The 21,598-nt window shown below is 42.9% G+C and overlaps 1 protein-coding gene across 3 annotated transcripts in view; it reads right to left on the reverse strand.

Annotated features, from left to right (window-relative positions):
* The window catches only part of PRKACB (protein kinase cAMP-activated catalytic subunit beta), a 61,641-nt gene that overhangs the window by 18,292 nt on the left and 21,751 nt on the right, over positions 1-21,598 (reverse strand). The window contains exon 1 of one of the 3 annotated variants that reach the window (XM_069862780.1): positions 12,056-12,257. The exons of 1 other annotated variant lie outside the window; for it this stretch is intronic. In XM_069862780.1, coding sequence (XP_069718881.1) covers positions 12,056-12,242 — 187 coding nt within the window. In that variant the 5' untranslated portion in view covers positions 12,243-12,257. Of the gene's footprint in view, positions 1-8,526; positions 8,852-12,055; positions 12,258-21,598 lie in introns of those variants that run through there. One more of the 3 variants, XM_069862782.1, reaches the window with a different exon arrangement.

A 21,598-nucleotide genomic window follows, 5' to 3' on the forward strand; every position in this document is an offset into this window, starting at 1 on the left:
ACTAATGAAGGAATGAGCATACCAAAAGTCTCTATAGGTTCCCCAAGGGTTTGCAGGAACATTCACCCACACAGATGAGATGATGAAGAGAGGAAAGAAAGAGAAGAAAAAAAATAAATAGTTTTATGCATTTCCACAACAAACACAGAAAACACAAATACATTCCACCCTTCCCCTCCCCACTCAAGAACGGACCCGCTAATAAACCAGCCCTTTCCCACACAGACAGAGTGACTCATGCTAAATCACAGAATGTTAGAGCAAAGAAAAGAGGAAAAATAAACCCCAAAGGCAGCTAAATTCAGTACGAAAAGAAGATGATGCATCACAGAAATGAGCACAGCTTACAAAACTTCAGGAGATCCAAGTTGGCATTTTTAATAATTAATCTATTCTAAGACACACACATCCAAGGAGCCGTTGCTAACAAAAGTGTATCTATCTTCATCTGGATCACAATAAAACCTGTATCTGGGTGAGCTTCCCACCACTCAGCACTCAGAGGCAGCATGTGTGAATTGCACAGCACGTGGTGGAGAGCACAGAAACGGCAAGCGGCCTCCAAAAAAAATACCATCATCAAATTTCAGTCCCGTTCCCCGACAACGGGAGCAAAACTCCTTCAGAAGTCTGAATTGCACGCTATGCAAACGGGAATGCAGACGGGAATCCTGTATGGTCACCAGGCAACTGTGGGTTTTAATTACTTAAGACTCTAAAAAACAAAGAACCCAGGAAAGAGATGTTGGTCTACAGGTTCCCATAAGCACTGAAGAGCAAGGAGCGCTCATACACAGCCGAGCAAAGTCAAGATGAGGATACAGGGATGCAGCAAACGGATCCTATTCAAACCGGCTTCACTGGTACAGCAGAAACTGGAGTGAAGGAGAGGTGCTGGAAGGAGAGGGCAAAGCACGAGTAACAGCACTGACATAGTGACGGCCATGGAAACCATCAAAACAAGTGGAAGCGTCAGGCAGGACACCAGTTGGAACTGGGAAGGATGCACAAGCAGCCCAGAGGTCAGGTAAGCACAACCACACAGCATAAGCTTAGCTCTTCATGACCAGCGAGAGCCATCGTTGGCAGGAGAAGCAAGTTTTACGCGATGCAAACACCCCAGGTGCACAGTAGGAAATTGGGGAGATTCCTAGAAAGGTACTAAGAAACGGAGCAATGGCCAAGGAGTCGCAACTGAAGGAGCTGAAGCAGCTTGATAACTTCGGCCTGCTTTGGTTCCAACTCTGGTCAGAAAATCTGTTCCAGGTGCACACGCAGTGGGACAAGCCACCCCCTCAGGTCTCATGGGTGGCATCAGGCAGGTTTGGGTGGCAATAAGACTGCTGGACAAGATTGCTATGGGCAGTGGAACTCAGGATCAAGAGGTTCCTGGGTAACGCTGGCATACAAGGAGGTATTTGCAAAAACCAAATAAATGAAAAAATTCTTACCACGTACAACCCCAAAACTGACCGAAGAGCAGGACATTTGTAGCCTAACAGTATATTCACACAACATGCAATATTTTGATCAACATCAGAAGAAGGGGATGTCACCCAGAGGGACCTGGATAGGCTGGAGAAGCGGGGCTGGGAGAACCTCACGAGGGGTTGGAACTAGATGGGCTTTAATGCCCCTTCCAACCCACACTGTTCTATGATCTGGAGATGGAGCCATCCTGGAGAGTTCCCATGGATTGCTCTGCCTCTCTCCCACCTCCCACATGCCCTGGATTTGCTGTTCTCAAGCCCATCTCTCAACAGCCAGCAAGCCAGGGAGGAGTTTGGGGTTTTTTGAGAGGGGTAGGGGGTAGGATTCATGGCAAGAAAGCAAGAACTAAATTGATTACGACTAAACATCGGGCACCACTACGAACGCCCACCTGATGCATTAAATGCCAATCTCTGCTTGGTATTTAAAATGCCCTTCATCAGAATAAAATTCAATTTCTGTTCCAAAACTGCAATCCAATCACTCACAGTATGGAATTAAATGGGCTATTCAATTGTATTTCCAAATTTCATTTAATGGAAAAATTTATGAAGAGATTCTGGCAAATATATGTGTGCATTTCATTTTTATAACAATATTTATAGCCTGAAACATTATTGAAATGTACATAAGTGCCTTAGTGAATCCTGTGGTTATGGCACCACATTTCAGAAGCGAGAAGCATACGATGACAGTTCTAAGCCCCACTCTAACCTATGGTCTTAAATATCTTTAAATTTCTCTTTTGATTAGTAGGAAAAGTATCACAAGGCTTCCAGCGAGATCATTCTACCCTGGCATATCTTTGAAAATTAACACTATGAAGTGTTAACACGCTCCAAGGAATTAGCGAGAGCAACAGTTCACATTTTAATAGCACGTTTTAATAGCGTTTCAAAATGCAAATGGTATCATTGAAATAGAGCAACAACAAGAGGGTTGGAACTGGATGATCCGCAAGGTCCCTTCCAACCCAAACCACACTGTGATTCTATGAACAGAATAATTTGTTTCTTCCAATATGAAAATGATAGGGGGAAAAGTCCTGGTAGAGGGCAAAGAAATCTCTTCCAAACACTGTGGTGAGACACACACACAGGCTCTCTGGTGAGAAACCGACTAGCTAACATCATCACCTTTCTGTTCTAAGAGATGCAAAGCCACCAAAGCTGGATTAATAAATTTTGCATCAATTTAATATCCGATATATCTGATCTTTTACTTTGAGAGCAAGGTTTTGAGAGCAGGTCTTATGAGGAGCGGCTGAGAGAGCTGGGGTTGTTTAGCCTGGAGAAGAGGAGGCTGAGGGGAGACCTCATTGCTCTCTACAACTCCCTGAAAGGAGGTTGTGGAGAGGAGGGAGCTGGGCTCTTCTCCCAAGGGACAGGGGACAGGACGAGAGGGAATGGCCTCAAGCTCCGCTAGGGGAGGTTTAGGCTGGACATTAGGAAAAAATTCTTCACAGAAAGGGTCACTGGGCACTGGAACAGGCTGCCCAGGGAGGGGGTTGAGTCCCCTTCCCTGGAGGTGTTTAAGGGACGGGTGGACGAGGTGCTAAGGGACATGGTTTAGTGTTTGATAGGAATGGTTGGACTCGATGATCCGGTGGGTCTCTTCAATTAGAAATTAAGCTTCATCTGTGCAGTACCTCCCTCTATAGTTAGAGCTCAACTTAATCCAGCAAGTAACCTAAAATGTTGCAACTCTCACAGGATCTATAGGGTAAAAGATCCTTTTCCTGTGTGAAATGTGTTACTTCACACAGAAAACTGAAAACTGCAAAAATTGTGAAAATTCAAGGACTTTGGTTTCCGCAGTGCATGCATTTCCATGGTTACCATGGGGAAAAAAAAAAAGAATACATTTTAAGAATGAGTTCCAAGAACAAGATTTTCTAGGGCACTGGCATAAAATATCTTGTATCATATTGAGGTTGGAAAAGACCTCTGAGCTCATCCAGGCCAACTCGCAGCCCAATGCCATCGTGCCCACCAAACCATCTCCCCAGGTGTCACCTCTACAGGCTTTCTGAACCCTGCCAGGGAAGGAGGCTCCACCACCGCCCTGGGCAGCCTCTGCCAGGGCTTCACCACTCTTTCAATACAGGCATTTTTCCTAATATCCAGTCTAAACCTCCCCTGGTGCAACTTGAGGCCATTTCCTCCACAACAAGCTCCTTTTAGGAGCTGTGGAGAGCGATGAGGTCTCCCCCCAGCCTCCTCTTCTCCAGACTAAACAACCCCAGGTCCCTCAGCTGCTCCCAGAACCCCTGGCCTCCAGCCCCTTCCCCAGCTCCATTCCCCTCCTCTGGATGCGCTCCACCCCTCAATATCCCTCTTGTAGTGAGGGGCCCAAAACTGAACCCAGGATTTGAGGTGCAGCCTCACCAGAGGGATGACCCCTTCCCTGCTCCTGCTGGCCACCCCATGGCTGATCCAAGCCAGGAGGCTACTGGCCGCCTTGGCCACCTGGGCCACTGCTGGCTCATGTTCAGCCCCTGTTTTGAGTAAAGGTTGTTAGGGAATTCGAGTAGTCAAATATAAATAAACAAAACAATCAGATTTGCCTCTTACAGTGAAAACCACATACCAAGCAAAATATTTAGGGCATCTGCTGCAGTTTTCTTCCCTTTGCACCGCAAGACACCGGGTACTCAAGTTTTATTAAACTTATTTCTTCTTTATACTGCAAACTCAGCAACTGCAGGAGCTGCTCACTGTGTGAATACATTTTACAGGCTACACAAAAGAGTGGCTCTGATGTTGCTTTTTTCTTTTTCTCAAGTATTTCATACAAGGCATCAAAATACAGGTCATCCAGAGAATCACAGAATCATGGAACGGTTCGGGTTGGAAGGGACCTTCAAACCCATCCAGTCCCAACCCCGCTGCGATGGGCAGGGATACCTCCCACTGGATCAGGGGCTCCAAGCCCCATCCAACCTGGCCTTGAACCCCTCCAGGGATGGGGCAGCCACCACTGCTCTGGGCAGCCTGGGCCAGGGCCTCCCCACCCTCATAGTGAAGAAATTCTTCCTAACATCCAATCTACATCTTCCCCCTTCCAATTTAAAGCCATTCCTCCTCATCCCATCACTCCATGCCCTTGAAAAAAAAGTCCCTCCTCAGCTTTCTTGTAGGCCAATTCATGGATAAGAAGTGGTGGCTGCCCCATCCCTGGAGGGGTTCAAGGCCAGGTTGGATGGGGCTTGGAGCCCCTGATCCAGTGGGAGGTGTCCCTGCCCATGGCCGGGGTGGAACCGGATGGGCCTTAAGGTCCCTTCCAACCCAAACCATGCTATGATTCTATGTCTAGGTCCGCTTCCCAGAAAGCTTTGTCCCAGCCCTCTCATTAACAAAACCACGCCAATTCTCATACACACGCCCATCTTCACAGGGTAACTCAGCAGAACAGCTGTTGAGGTCCCTGCAGGACCTGAGGTTCTGCCACCCGGCTCCACTGACAGCTCCTGCAGAACACACTTTTGGTACTTACAGGAAAGGGCTGCCTGCAGTAACCAGCCAAGCAGGAGAAGTTCATTTATAACCTTAAATAGCACAGAGCCTGACTTCCTGCATAAGGAAGTCTTATGTAAATAAACACATTTCACAATTCAACACTTCCAGCGAACAAGATTTTGTTTGCCTTGGGATTAGGGCAGGCAGAAAGTAGGTAAGAGTGTTTACCATCCATTCTGATAAGGAATGGGCCTGTAGAGAGAGACTGAATCAAGTCAGCGCATATTTGGATAACGGGCAGGCAGAAAAACTTGCACAGAATTGAGCTGCAAACCCTGCAATAAAATTTAAATGAAAAAACCTAAACCACATCAATTCTTAATGGGCTGGAGTATCTGTCAGCAACTGGAACGGATAAAGGAAAACACCAAAACCATTATTTAGTTAAAAAATTCCATGTAAGAGCCTCAATTATTAAAGCTAGGAAGCTCCTGGTGTGAACTTTGGACTGCAGCAGCAGCTCTGAGAGGAACCAGCAGCAAATAACTACGTAAACCATGTGAGATGTAAACTGAAAACCAAGGAAAGAGGAAACTCTTTCTGGTAAGAAAACATACGTAAGGAATGTAACAACAGGGACTGGAATAAGACACAGTTTGAGAGATGTGAGATCACAATACACCAAACACTGTGAATGAAGGGACCCCTTCCCTTTGAAAGAAACCTCAATTTTATTAAACTGATTTTCCACTCCAATCCCAAACCAAGCACCTTGAGGGACTGCTCATGGTATGGATGATTTTTAAGAACCGTGTCAACACAGCACCTCTTGTGTTGCAATTTTTTTTCCTTCAAGTATTCAAACAAGAATCAGAACAAAACACGAACGTAGGTCAACACCTCAGAAATCCTCCCAGTCTGCTGTCAGAGCGTAACACTGGGAGGAAGGGGGGTCTGAAAGGAAAGAACCATGAGTCCCATGAGACCCAGATAGGAAGATGTATAATTCTGGCTCCTGGAAATCCCATGGCATCCTTCCATTTTCTATAGACCTTTCAGCAGTGGGAATAATTAGTGGCTACTTGTTGTCCCTTGCCCTTAATAGATGTTCCCAAAGCACATATCTAAGAGATTTACGTTGCCTCTCTTCACGTTCCGCCCTGAAACGCTCCTCACACACAGCTGGACGATCACTCAGCAGTCTACCAGCCTCTTTCCTCACTGCTCCATCTGTCCCCACATTTGGTAACTATGATCTTACAAGTGGAAATGTACCGCAATTACCTCTCCTTGTGGCATTTGAAAGTACGACCCCCAATCATACAGTTGGTGACGTTGGGGCGTGTTCAGACTATTCCTCGTGACACGGAAGATCAGGCAGAGCAGACCCTTTCAGTGCTGGGGCTATTCAAGTTACTTGTATCCTCCACAGTTCTATCTGTTCAAAACCTAAGCCCTAACCCAAACAAATAGAAAAAGACTTTTTCCTTCTTTCAAGTCCTTCTGGGGGGAAAAAAACCCCAACCATATACAACCATAGAACGATTGGGTTGGAAGCAGCCTTAAAGCCATCCAGTTCCACCCCTGCCATGGGCAGGGACACCTCCCACTGGATCAGGGGCTCCAAGCCCCATCCAGCCTGGCCTTGAACCCCTCCAGGGATGGGGCAGCCACCCCTGCTCTGGGCAGCCTGGGCCAGGACCTCTCCACCCTCACAGCAAAACACTTCCTCCCAAGACCTCCTCTCCATCTCCCCTCTTTCAGCTGAAAACCATTCCCCTCATCCTGTGCCTGCCCTCCCTGATCAAGAGCCCCTCCCCAGCTTTCCTGGAGCCCCTCTCAGTCCTAGAAGGCTGCTATAAGGTCTCCCTGGAAGAGAGATATCAAAATATTTATGATAACTGGAATACACATACATTTACAAACAGATATAGATATATAGACCTATAGTTAAAACTGGAGCTCTCCTGACAATAGGAAATAGTAAGCCAATTGTACTCGCAACTGAAAAAAATATATCACTTTTTCATCAAGGTTTCACTTGCATCTTGGCAGTCTTCCACAAGGACAGCGTCTTATTTTATCCCCTGCCAGAGGGTAAGGTAGCAGTGGTGCAGCGAGGAGAGGCACAAAGGTGCACTGGAAAGCAGAAAGGGTTTAAATGGGGAAACAGTGAAGACTTAGAGTGAATGGGTTTACAGCGAAGACATAATCTACTCCTCAATTGATAGAGGCAGAGATGGTCGCCTCTCCCTTGTCAAAATTAGACTTCTGATTATGGAACCTTGTGATTAGGAAATCACACTTGGTACAAGCTGCAGCTATTTATTTCTATTTTCAATGGAACCAGGAGCTTGGGTGCCAGGATGAATGAAACCTACCAATGCCAAGTGTAGAACAAAGCCCAAAGGCAAAGGAAACAAAACCACCACCCCCAAAAAAGCCCCAAACCAACCAGCAAAACATAACACCTGTAACGTCGCTTGTAAGAAATGTATTCCCTTAAAACGAAGGGACACGGCAGCCAGGGAAGCTGACCTGACACATTTGTAGGAGACAGGTAGGGAGGAGCCGATGGGAGAGCAGGCAGAGGGGCGGCTCCTCCCACTCTTTATCTCACACCACGTACAAAAGTGAAACCTTGCTAAAGATGGTCCTTGAAATTTGCAGGATAAAGCAAAACCACACACTGAGACACACAGACCCCGGGTACGTGATTAACTGGGTTTTTTCTTTTCAAGCAATCTCTAAGCCTCTTAAGTAATTTTCCAAAGCTTCCGACTATCTGCTTGAAACAAAAAGGCATCATTTTGCAAACGAATATATTTGGGCTTTATGCAAACAATTTCCAAGGATATCTGTTTCTAGGGAAATAAATGTCCAGGATTTGTATAATTAGATACAACTTCCAATAACATTCCAAGGAAGAATAAAGCATTTAATGATTCCATTAAAATCAAAGTACGTTATAATAAGCAGTCACAGTGATTTTGGAAAGCAAATACCTGCTTGATGTAATAGATCTTGTAAACTTAATATCTCCTTCCAAATGAGATTCCCCTCCTTCCATGAATGACCTCAACTATTCTGCTCTCTCATCATTTAGGAAGAATAAAAACCACAGAAGGATAAGCTGGTTCAGGTGACAAACAACAAAAGCCAGCACAGATTTTTTTAGGTGATGATTAAAATAATTTCAGAAGCCCTCTCTCTTCCTATAAACTCAGATAAAATAATTTATTACAAGTGGCACAGAATATTAGGTGAACTGAAAAAAATTCAACTATACATTTTTCAAAAGCTGATTCTCTGCCCTATTTAATAATGTGAAACGGTTATTTTTAAATGAAAGCTTTAAAATAAAATTTCAAACACCAAATACCAGTCATGCAAAGCAAAATGTCTGATAAAATCTGCAAATCCTAAAGACCAGTGATGTTTTGGAAAAGCCCACGAGCCCGTTACAAAAACAAAGGGCTCTATAGCTGATGCAGCTATGCGGACAAGAAAGGGAAACCTTCCCGACTGTGAAGATGGAACAAAAAAAACGGTGTCAGAGATAACAGAAAAGACTTACCGTTCATGCTGAAAAGCCAGTTTGCAGAAACATATTGCTCCTAATATTAATCCAACAGTTGAAGAAGTCTGTTAATCCCTACAAAATCAGCGCTTCAATCTCTAAACACACTTATACAGGGACTGGAGAGAGAGCACACAGAATCCAGAGCTGCTCTTCCTCACGCGCTCCTTGCGATGCAAAAAAACCATGAAGCACAAGATACCAGTAGTAAACCAAAAAAATCAATATTCAGGACACAGCTACTCGGTTTTGCTCATTAACTGCTTCTGTTCTGAGCAGTGCTACCTATTCATGCCTAAAGCAACTCAAAATGGCAGGGGGAGAAAAGCATGCAAACACCAGGAGGTTTTAAGATGTTCTCAATTATATCAAGCACTGGCTGTTTCCATGGCAACCTTAGACCAGAATTATCTGTTGACTTATACCCAACTAGTAGTTATTCTAAGGCTTTAACCAATTCACACAATACGCTCTGTACATTATTTCCTATTTCACATGTATTTTTCTCTACACATCTACGTATCTAGTGATTATTCAGCTAAATCTCTTTACAACAATCAGACTCATGCAATGGTTTGGGTTGGAAGGGACCTTAACGCCCATTCAGCTCCACCCCAGCCATGGGCAGGGACACCTCCCACTGGATCAGGGGCTCCAAGCCCCATCCAACCTGGCCTTGAACCCCTCCGGGGATTGGGCAGCCACCACTGCTCTGGGCAACCAACCCGACACTATTCCAGTGTCTCACCATCCTCACCACGAAGAATTTCTTCCTAATGTCTAATCTAAATCTTCCCCCTTCCAATTCAAAGCCATTCCCCCTCGTCCTGTAACCAGCAACAACTGCAGAGAAGGGCAGCAAAACTGGTGAAGGGACTGAAGAACAAGCCTTATGAGGAACAGCTGAAGAACTGGGATTGCTTAGCCGAGAGAAAAAGAGGCTGAGGGGAGGCCTCTTTGCTCTCTACAGCTCTATAGAAGAAGGTTGTAGCGAGGTAGGTGTTGGTCTCTCAAGTGACAGTGATAAGACAAGAGGGAATAGCCTCAAGTTGCAACAGTGTAGGTTCAGATTAGGCATCAGGAAAAATTTCTTCACCAAAAGGGTTCTCAGATGCTGGAATGGCTGCCCAGGGAGGTGGTGGAGTCCTCATGCCTGGAGGTGTTTAAGACAAGTAGACGAGGTGCTCGGGGACGTGATTTAGTAGTGGACAGGAACAGTTGGACTCAATCTCCAAAATCTCTTCCAACCAAGCGATTCTATGATTCTATACCCCTATGCAATTCTATGACACTGAACTCTCAGGGGAAAAAAAAAAATGAAAAAAACCCCTAACAACCAAAAAAAAATTTCACAGATTATGCATTTTATAAAGATCTAATTAGGAGTCAGGAGCAGACAAACAGTCCCTCCACTCTTCTGATCTTCTCCATCGCTCCTTTGGCTACAGGGGTAGTGAAATGAGAGTCCTGAAACAGAGACTTAGCCCATGTGTACCTATAGTGCTTTTATTCATTAGTCTTTAAAAATAATCTATAAATTGAGAGTAAAGGTTCAGGATAAAGATTGAGAATTTCACCAAAGCTATGTAATCAGTGACCAGCTCGGTAACTTTGACTCTGAAGAATCGCATGCAACCACTGTGCTTAATTATGACTTAAAATAGCATTCGCGGAACAGCCATTTTCACCGTGTTTATCACCAAGAGACACGACAGTCCATTTCCTCATCGAGCGTGTCAGACGAGGAAGCCTGCCTTAAATAGAGGGGGGGAAAACAGTAGCCACTTGTACACAAACAGGTCACAACTCCCAAGTGTCAGTAGGTCGATACTGTTTTTATCTTGATGTTATAGAAAGAAAAATACCTTGGGGTTATTACTTCAAATAGCTGTTCGCACAAAAAAGAGCTTCAACATAAATCCATATAGATAAGGATATGGAAGTGTTGGAACAGGACCAGAGGAGGTCAAAAAGATGATGCAAGGGCTGAAGCATCTCTGCTATGAGGACAGGCTGAGAGAGTTGGGGTTGTTCAGCCTGGAGAAGAGAAGGCTCCAGGGAGACCTTAGAGCAGCTTCCAGTGCTGAAAGGGGCTCCAGGAAAGCTGGGGAGGGACTCTGGATCAGGGAGGGCAGGGATAGGACAAGGGGGAATGGCTTTAAATTGGAAGGGGGAAGATTTATATTAGACATTAGGAAGAATTTCTTCACAGTGAGAGTGAAGAGGCCCTGGCCAAGGTTGCAGTGCTGGCTGCCCCATCCCTGGAGGGGTTCAAGGCCAGGCTGGATGGGGCTTGGAGCCCCTGATCCAGTGGGAGGTGTCCCTGCCCATGGCAGAGGGTGGAACTGGATGGGCTTTAGGGTCCCTTCCAACCCAAACCATTCGATGATTCTAAACACAAGCGCGCCTCAATTTTAACCGAGCTGAAAATGTTTTGGAGAAGTGGAAGCTCAGAATTTATGCACTTTCATCATTCATCTGCCTAACGAAACCAGTCGATCCTTTCCCATCTCATTTGGAAGACCTAGATTTAATCTATTTTAGGTCGATGCATTAACACCTCTTTGTTTCCATGTTTACTGCTCATCCTCTGATAACAGATTCACTCCCTACTCATATAATATTTTAAATTGCAAGCAGGGAGATGCATCAACGCTGCTTTTCTTCCTGGTAACGCTGCGATACCGAGCATTCCCAATAAGGCCTATTTTCAACTGAAATAATTGCGCTATCTCAAATCCATCAATGAATCTGAAATCTGGAACAAAATTATCATCAATTACCATATTGTAACATTTTTAAATGAGTATTCAACCACAGAGACAATAATTGCTTTGCAAATCAAGGCATGGCTTTAGAAGGAAAAAGAACCAAAAATCAAACGTCAATTTACTTAGATTGTGATGTTTTTTGAAATCCTTCACTTTCATCACCCAAAACGCAATCATAAAAGTTTAAATCCATGCAAATAATAAACTGTTCAAATAATTAAGAATGAAGCTAATGATAGTCAGCAGTCTCACAGTAAATTAATACTGAATAGTTAAAACCAAACACAATTTTATAGTTTACCACTGTATAGAGCATTCTGATGTACAAAATAAAAGAATGAATAATAAAAAGCCCTGTAATTAGAAGTTCAATCTGTTCAGCAATGTCTGCCTGTTCCAAAGTTTAAACATCACAATCTTTAATGAGTTCTCTATTTTGCTGAACTGTCTGACTTAATCTGAGAATAAAGCAAGTATTTTAGAAGCAAAAGTTGGGGTGGGGGCTTGCCAGAAGAAGTCGATTTTTGCTGTAGAGGAAGGAAGAGTGGAGGGATCAATTCTTCTGCTGGCCACCAGTCCCTGAAGCTGCCCTCCATCTGCCCTGCCTGATGCGAGGTTTTATTCCTCAAATTAAGACCTTTTGAAGAAGAATGGTAAAATCACCCTCGCAACATGTCATAGTTTACAAATATCTTCACTTTCTAGGCGACCTAAAGAGCGAATCTCTCTAAACCAACCAAAAACCCCCTACTTACTCGATTTGTCCCATAGAACAGCAAGTTCTGAGCAGTGCTGGCTCTCATTTTCCAGAGAGGCTCTCTGTTCATGCGCGCTGCTCTTGGAATGCCTGTGGAACAGGCGGTTAGCGAACCCTTCCAGCCTTTGGAGCGCGGTGGCCGTCCCTGTGCACTGGTTACAAGGTCCCTCCTTCGGAGCTGCCATCTACGCGCGGTGGCTACTTCACAAAAGCAAAAGAGAAAATACCGGAAGGGAGCAGGACAACCCAGAGCCAAAACCGCTGCAAGTGTCGGGCTTCCTGTGTGCGCCGTTCTCTAACCACTGCTCCCTTCTGCTTCCTGTCAAAAAATGCTCTCAAAAGCCCTGGTCTACACTGCTAAAAGTCTCTTTTTCATCTCAAAGTGCTTGCGTTTTTTAAATACGCAATAATTGCTTCAGCATTGTTTTTTCAGCTTTTTAATGCATCAAATATTTTATATTTAAATAGACAAATTATGTTAAAACACTAGAAATAACTTGGTCAGAAGTAAAGATTAGAGGGCAGATATATTTTTCTAATTTACCATAACCATGTATTAAAAAAAAAAAAAAAAAGTGGTGAATACAGCTCTTCCTCTGCTATCGAGATGGGGTACAACCACCAGCACAGCAAACGTGACTGGCTGTAGGTTAATTATTATCTCATGTTTTCAACACAACAGCTTTCTAAGCAAGGAGGTTACTTGCAAGAACTACTGAAGAAACCATTATTTTATTATTGGGAAGGAGTATTATTTTTCACCAAAAAGGGTTCTCAGGCACTGGAGCAGCTGCCCAGGGAGGTGGTGGAGTCCCCAACCCTGGTGGTGTTTAAAAGACAGGCAGATGAGGTACTCGGGGATGGTTTAGAATACAGTTGGTTTAGGTACAGTTGGACTTGATGATCTCAAAGATCTTTTACAACCAAGCAATTCTATGATTCTAAAACACAGGAAAATAAATTGAAAGCTGCATTTAATACTAGATTATGTTAATTTACAAACTCTGAAATTTTGCTTGCTTACAATGGGTAACACAAAATATTCACACAGGTTTCCCAGTGTGCCCTCTGCTCTCCCAAGATGTGGCTTCTTAAAAATTAAGGCTATCCTTAAGAAAGACTGAAATAACTTCTTCCCAGTCTGTCTCCTGTCTTACTGTTAAAGACACACCTTTATTTTTTATCCACCACACTTCTCACCAAACCGCCTTCCAACCCCAGCAGATCTCCATCCTTGGACATTATGCAACTATTTCATAATAGCTCTGTGCTTCGGAAAAACTCCATGATGACAAACTGCCCGTGATAATGATCAAACAATAAAATGCCAAGGGACTTGACTTCACTGGTAACATTCCTCCTAACAGACACTTCCAGAGTTGTTCTCAAAGGCCTCAGTCAACACAAGAGTTTCCATTCCCAGAGCCTACTCCAAGCACAGAAATGCCCTTTGCTTTCAGGCTCCAGGTATGATCTGGAAATGTAATTTCTTTCTCCAGCATATGCTCAAATTTTGGATGGGGCTTGGAGCAGCCTGGTCTGGTGGAAGGTCTCCCTGCCCATGGCAGGGGGCTGGAACTGGGTGGGCTTTAAGGTCTCCTGCAACCCAAACCATTCAATGATTCTATGATCTGATTTTTTTACATGCAAGTGAAAAGCTTCTTCTCCATGTCCTTATTTTAAATCATTAAAATATCATTTCCCCTTTTCAGCACTGGCCTTCATCCATGAAAAAAAAAAAAAAGGACACACTGATGTTCTCTGTGTAGATATTATATTTACCATCTATGGAAAAATAACTTAAAATGCATAATAAAAAGCTTTTTTCTGAGGTTAAAGGAAGTTTATTTATTTGCTCTAAAAACTGATGGCTGATAGAGCACATATTTTCCTTTACGCATCAGTTATTTCAACAACTAGGTCTAACTTTAGCATTTATTATTTATTGGAAGAGGAGTGAGCAATTATTTGATATAAAGCGTTAGTGAGGATTCCTTCATCTTTAAGAGCCTGAGGACCTCACTGAGTTCAGGTCTCTGTTGACCCATGAAATATTAATAAGTTGAAAGATGCAGCCAACGCATGTAAAGATATTAATTTAATTGTCTAACTCCAAATTAGAAAATACAGAAGTTGATAAGCATTAAATAATCGTAAAATTTGTTAAATAATACATATTGAACAGCCTACAGTGTTCTGGGCTATAAGGTTGAGGAAATATATATTTCTCTGTTGTTATATAAATCTTGAGAGAAAAGGCCAAAAACCACAGTACACTGATAGCCAGTTCATAACTGATAAAGAAAAGAACATTTTCATCAGAAATTATGTAATTAAACACATTTTTGAGCCTTGCCAGGCATACATACTGCAGGAAGAATTATGGGTAGAAACAGAGGCAGAAAAAGGGTCCTTGAAGAAGCAGATGTGTTTTGGTTTTCAGTATATGTCCAGCATCGTGCCACCAGCCTGCATCTCTTTTTACCACACAGAAGGAAGAGCAGCATTTGCTGATTTCTTACTCCTCTAATGGCTTTCCATTCCTAAACAGTGAATGTATATAAACAAAATAAACACAACCAATAACTTCACTGTTTAGCACACCACAAAAAAGCAAACTCAGGCAGTCTTAGTGTACCTTTCTGTGTATATTTTCTCCAGAAAGGTTAACCCTTAGGAGAGAGCCCTCTGAGAGCAGTGCTAAGGCTGGGACTGCAGCACTTCTATAAATAGGACTGCCAAGAGGAAGTTGTTGCTATGGAAATGCTGGTCATGTTTCTATTTTGACTCAGTAGACCTCTACTGGCATCTACTGTACACAAGCTTAATTGCAGTAGACAGCTAATGCCTTCACCTCTCATCAGGAAGCATTAATTACGGCTCACGTGGTCCAACAGCATCATTTATTCTTTACCCATGATGATACACAAGGAATAAAAAAAACCTAAGCACTTAGGGATGTGGAGAGGGGAGGCAGAAGTCGAAAGCAGCGTGGCCAGCAGGTTGAGGGAGGTGATTCTACCCCTCTCCTCTGCTCTGCGGAGACCTTGGATGGGACTTGGAGCCCCTGATCCAGTGGGAGGCGTTCCTGCTCATGGCAGGGGTGGGACTGGATGGGCTTTAAGGTCCCCTCTGACCCAAACCATTGTACGATTTACAAAAAATTCTTTGCTGCATTAGTAGTTACACTCTAGTATCAGACTCTATATTGTATGGTAGAAGACCAGATTTATCAACACTAGAGTAACTAGAACCATTTGAGTACCTCTTTTAGGAAGCCTGCCCGTATCTTAAATCACCAGCACATTCCCTAGAGGAAAAAGGAAAGCAAACCAAACCCAATCCAACTGACTCCACTTGGAGCTAACTAATTCAATTTATCACTTTTCGTTCCTCCAAATTTGGAGTGCTACTCAATTATATGACACTTAGGTTCAATTAGGAAAATGTCCAAAGGAGAAAAAAAAACACAAACCCCAAAGTTACTTCATCAGAAGGGACAGTGGTTTTTAATAGAAGGAAAAAGAACAGAGTGCAAATTAGGACACAGCAGGGGCCTTCACAAAGTATGGTCTGAGTACAAAACAGTTGGTCGTGTGGAGATGCGTGCGCCTCTTCTTGCTTTAGGAACAGAACTTGTATTTCTGCACCCTACCACTAGACTACAGACTGCCCTGGAGGGTCCTGGTCCCTTCACTCCTACCAGCCTGCTCAGCTTCAGGAATTTGACAAAACAGGGGAAAGACTGAATTACTACACATCTGGCACTATCCCCTGCAGCAGCTAGAGTGAAAAATGGCGTTAAATCCCTGGAAAGCTGAGGAGATGCTGCCGGCCCCACAGGAGGCTGTGCATGTGTAAGAGGGTGTTTCAGAGTTTGTGAAATGCTCCTCATACATGTTGTGCTACTTCAGCAGCATCCCAGCTCCAGGAACTCGTCTTAACACAGAAGCATCAGAAGTACAGCTCAGAGAACAGGATTTCTCCATACGCTGAAGTTAATTACAGGGGGTTGACAGAATTTATGAGTCTTCCACTTACATGGAATAACATTTGCTGGTTTTAAGACCAAACAAAGTGCAAGCTACAAAAATTGTAAGTACTCTTAAAACTTACTGTTCAGTATCAGTCGTTCATCTGTAATGTACTGTATAAACACAACTGAATGTCTCAGATTTTACAGAGGGGAAATAACTCAGACACCAGCTTTCTCATCACTGGTTTCTTTCTTAGTAGTAAAGTGCACGTATCTGCTTTTCTTTCCCTGTCTGTGATGGGTTTTTATTTATAAATTATAACTGCTTGTTTCACATAAGGTGAATTTATTTATTAGCAGTCTGGATAGATTCTTAAATAGTATTTGCGTTTGGATATAACAGAAATCATTTACCAAGTCAAAAAAAGAACCAACTTTAAATGAAACGTTTCCTTTCTATTTATGAAGGGGTTTTCCAGCACTTGACTTCTGAGCCCGTGGTATCCTTCGGCATTTCCAAGCGATACTTTACAGTAAAGGCCAAAACACTTCCAGCTCAGTCGGGTCTCTTGGAAATGAGAGAACTTATTATTGCCAGATCCAATTGCCAGTAGGCAGAACGAGAGGTGATCTGTGTCTCACTCTTACACTTACAGAGAAATACATGACTACAAATACATTTCATTTATTCTAAACCTCATTTAGAGGCCAGGAAAGCAGAAAGTACTTCCCGGGATAGGAACATTACCACATTAAACACGTAGCAGTTCCTTTTCTTTCTTTTTCTGAACATAAATGTGCCAAGATGTTGTTTCAATTAGTATTTACTAATACAGGTAAAGACAATTTTGAGAATAATTGAGAATTCACAAGACAAAACTCTACAAGTTGCTATAGATCTACCTTTACTTACAAAGCAGAACTCTGAGAAAAGCCTTAGAAGCAAGTATAGATAAAACACATCAGTATTTGTAATTCCCTGAACAAAATCAAGCAATCCACGCGGCGCATCAGCTCAGCATGCAGGATGAACAACAGCAGAGAAGACCCAGTTCCTTAATACCGTACCCCAGAGCAGCCACAACCCTGCAACTGCATTTTCACTCTGAAAGCAAAACGATGAAAGATTTTTGTTCAAAAGATCAAAAGAAACCAGTGATGTCCTTCATCAGCGCACAGAGAAAAGGTTACAAACTGCTGAACATACACATTTGGGTTGTTCAGCCTGGAGAAGGAAGGCTCCAGGGAGACCTTAAAGCAGCTTCCAGTGCTGAAAGGGGCTCCAGGAAAGCCAAGGAGGGAGATTTTTTCCCAAGGGCCTAGAGCAACAGCACAAGGGGAACAGCTTTAAATTGAAAGGGGGAAGATTTAGACTGGACAACAGGAAGAAATTCTTCACAATGAGGGTGGGGAGGCCCTGGCCCAGGCTGCCCAGCGCAGGGGTGGCTGCCCCATCCCTGGAGGGGTTCCAGGCCAGGTTGGATGGGGCTTGGAGCCCCTGATCCAGTGGGAGATGTCCCTGCCCAGGGCAGGGGTGAAACTGGATGGGCTTTAAAAGGTCCCTTCCAATCCTCACAGGAAAGCATTACTTCCTAAGATCTCAACTCAATCCCCCCTCTTTCAACTTAAAACCATTCCCACTCATCCTACCCCTGCACCCCCTGATCAAAAGCCTCTCCCCAGCTTTCCTGGAGCCCCTTTCAGCATTGGCAGCTGCTCTAACATCTCTCTGGAGACTTCTCCAGGCTGAACAACCCCAACTCTCAGCCTGTCCTTATACAGCAGGTGCTTCAGCCCTCAGGTCATTTCCATGGCCTCCTCTGGGCTCAGGTGTCACGTCAACCTTTTACTCCACCCTCACCTCAACTCAGAAGCCAAGAGACTGGCCTGACCAGGAACGGCTGCCAAAGAGCCAGGAACAAACAACTCTCATGCAAAGAGCTTTCAGAGCCTTGCTCTGAAGATTAATTATAAATTGCTCAGGCTTACTACATGATGCCTGAACGTACGAAAGCAGGCCAAGAGAAACTAGCTGACTGTTCAGCAACAGGTTTTCAGTTTGTTTTTGAGATATCACTGGCATCACCTTTGATTTGTCCTGATCAGTAGAACTCCCACAATGAAAACCACCCCAAACCGCACCCAGGAAACGTATTCCAGTCAGAATGTGAGAATTGTGACAAATGACAAACATCCAAATGTTTTCATCCTTAAATGAGAGATTTGTGCCAAAAAGCCTTGAGTGGCAGAAACGTGCGTGTCTGAAACAACCGACAGCTCCACCACACCCCTCTGCACACTCAGGGAGAACAGGATTTTGAGTAGACAGATCAGTGAGGATTCCTGCTAGTAACTGGGAATCACAACCATCATATTCGTGATTACAATTACAAAAGTCTAACTCATGATTGCGTTGCGCGAGCCCTTCTGATTTCTGGGAAGCAGAAACCGCTCTAACTTGGCGGAGCTGGAAGAGATACTCTCTTGAATTTATTATCCAAATGAGCTTTAACCATGCCTAAATTTTTTTAAGTATCAGAGGCTTCTTTTCTTCCTCCCGGAGGAACAAAGATGTTTCGCTTAAGAGCTGCACTCAGATGCTTATAACTTTTCCTAACCTCCCCAATACAGAGTCGTTATTTCTGGGAGTCACATGGCACGTGGGAAGATTCTGGTTTTATTCCAATTCCTTTTAAGTTTAACTCTACCCAAGAAAACTGCCAAAATGAGGTATCGGTTGCAATACACTGGGTGAATTTTTAAACTGATTTCCACTATAAGATCCACCTTCCTCCACTCGTGAGGGGGGTGGGTGGGAGGAAACACATGGCATCCCATTTCAATGAAATACCAAAATAATGAACTTCGTAACAGCATTTACTGAGCCCTCTCCTCACCTTTCTTATGTGACAGAAAGAAAACAACACAAATTACACAGAATGAAAGCCTAAATGAACACCGACCTGAAGTGAAAAGGACTGCTGATGTATTACTAGGTAACCTTCTTTAGTTTCCATTCCTTTGCCTCTGTAAAATAATACTTTCAGAGGAAAATATCAGCTGATTTATCAGCCAAATAAGGCAAATGATACATTATTGGAATATGGTGGTCCCCAGAAGGTTTGATGGACATTCAGCCCTTCAAACACAGCCAAGTTCTGGAAAAATGACTTTTTAGACTCCCCACTGAATGTGATTTCAAGTTCTATTTGGTAAGACAAATGTAGATTTCAAACATTTTCAGGTATATCTGTGCAACTCCTACTATACCCACCAAAGTAAAACACTACTTGTGCACACTGAATATGGTTTCTTACAGAACTTTAAAGAGGGCAGAATGAATAGATAGGTCCTGAAATACACATCAGCATGGGAACATATTACTTTAGTCCTTAGTGATCCAATTCTGAGCCTAATAAATCGTTGAGGACGTTGCATGGCTAAAATGTAGGTAGGGAAAGATGAGTAGAAAGAGAAAGGAGGAAACAGGCAGGAAGCAATCACGAAGGAAATTACTTAAACTGACTCAAATTGTGCTTTTTCCTTGGTTAAAACAAAAGCAGCACTAGAGGATTCATTACTCTGCTGGTTTTTGCTAATGGCTTATAACCTGTTCACTTCTTGTTCTTTCTAGAGACTCACTTGTCACAATAACTGGATTAACTACATCTCTGTACCCTCCTTATTATCTTCAGATACATGCTCATTAAGACCTCTATCCACAAGCTAATTAAGAGCAGATTAAATACAATAAGAGCCCATACTCCATTAGTGATGACTGCTTCAATACCTCTAAATTCTATCCACCAGCAATCGGACCAGTCTATGTGCAGCACCCCTATGGAGACCAATATTCCAACAGTAGAAAACACACCATATGGATGTCAGGCTCTGAAGGTACCTTATCTCCTCCTTTTGCGTAGGAGAACTCAACTCACCAAGCCTAGGAACGGAGCAGCAGACTCTCCTCTCGTAATTGAAAAGCTACACCGCTTGTTCAGGTTTAAGAAGAGTCCTTATTTAAAGCACCTCATTAATGTTCATCACCACCTTCTACCAAGACTGTAGCACTTAAAATTGCACATAGTTCACCAATCTGTTATTTCACACAATTAACAAAGAAGACTTGGCTGACTGTCCAAAAGCAAATGTTTCCACCTTCTCTCACGGTTGCTTCACATGCATTTACTTGGCTGTAGCCGAGGTCCTTCCTAACACTCTGCCCAGCCTACACAGAGAAGTTTTATTAATCTAATCTAACCTAAAAATCAATTTCTTACCCCTTAATTAAAAAAAATCAGCTAGAATATCAAAGCTTTACACTTGCTGGAACACTAAGTCTCAGCCATTCATGTTGAGACAGAGTTTCTTTCTCTAAGGAAAAATGGGTATGGATATACTCAACCCTAGGAAAAAGGAAAGACAGCTGATATTCTAGGTACCAGTTTCGTACTCCTGAAAGCAGCTGGCTCAAGGAATACAGATAGGAAAAGCAAACTTACAACAGAATTCCAAACGAACCTGTATCTAACCACCCTGATAATAAAATGCTGGCACCCACCTAGAACAGATGTGAGAATGTAGGGCAACAAACTCAGCCTGAACCTTTCCATCTTCTCCTCATCTACAAACTTTTCTCAATGCTAGAAAAAAATGTAACCCATTCTTTGTAAATACCTTAATCCTGAACATCACCTATGAGCATCATTATATGAATATGTGTTATGCAGCATTTTAGATAACCAGAATCTCTCTCCCTCTCTCTCACTTGGACAGTTTTGACTGGAATGATTTATTTCATGCCCTTAAACAGGTGAATTCCACTCTAGAGACAACCGATGGGGTACAGCCACCTGGAGGACAAGAGGCTCACACCCTGTACGGTGGGGCCAAGCTCAGGTATTCTATCTGCCTGTCTTCAAAGAATCCTTTTGCACCCTTGCTTTTGCCATCAAACAGCTCTTCAATATCATTTTATCCCACAGATTATAAATTCAAATATGAGGTACCTTTCATCTCTTTCCATTACTATATGTGTAGTTTAAAAATAATCAATAGCCTGAAATTTAATCCAAAACGAAGGTCTAAATATGTAAACAATTTCAAATAAAATGGACTGCTTTTTGTTTAAATTACAAATAAGATGTATTTTAGTGTTTTATGCACTTAAATTGGCATCCTCAAGTTCAAATGTTTTTTACTGCATCAGTCAAGAAAATGGATAAATATCAGCCTTATGACAGTAACCAATTTAAACTGGCTGACATAGAACAAACTAAGAGAATAAAACACCCATAGAGGAAACAAAAGCCACATTTAATGCCCGATTTCCATCTTAAGTTAAATAAAAATCAAGTTACAACCTCTTAAGAAAATAATGTTGATTCAAAGAGTGAAATAGATCTTTTAAAGGTACAACAGTAATATTTACACCAGCCTTCTTGAGGTTAAGCACTGATGTAACAGGTTGAAATACAGGAGATAAAGGAAACCACACTTTCTGCTTTGCTTACAAATAATTAGCAAGCTGTTAATACACAGCTTAAAATCTAAACATGTTCCTTT

Source organism: Phaenicophaeus curvirostris, chromosome 8 (assembly GCF_032191515.1).
Source record: "Phaenicophaeus curvirostris isolate KB17595 chromosome 8, BPBGC_Pcur_1.0, whole genome shotgun sequence".
Lineage (NCBI taxonomy): Eukaryota > Metazoa > Chordata > Aves > Cuculiformes > Cuculidae > Phaenicophaeus > Phaenicophaeus curvirostris.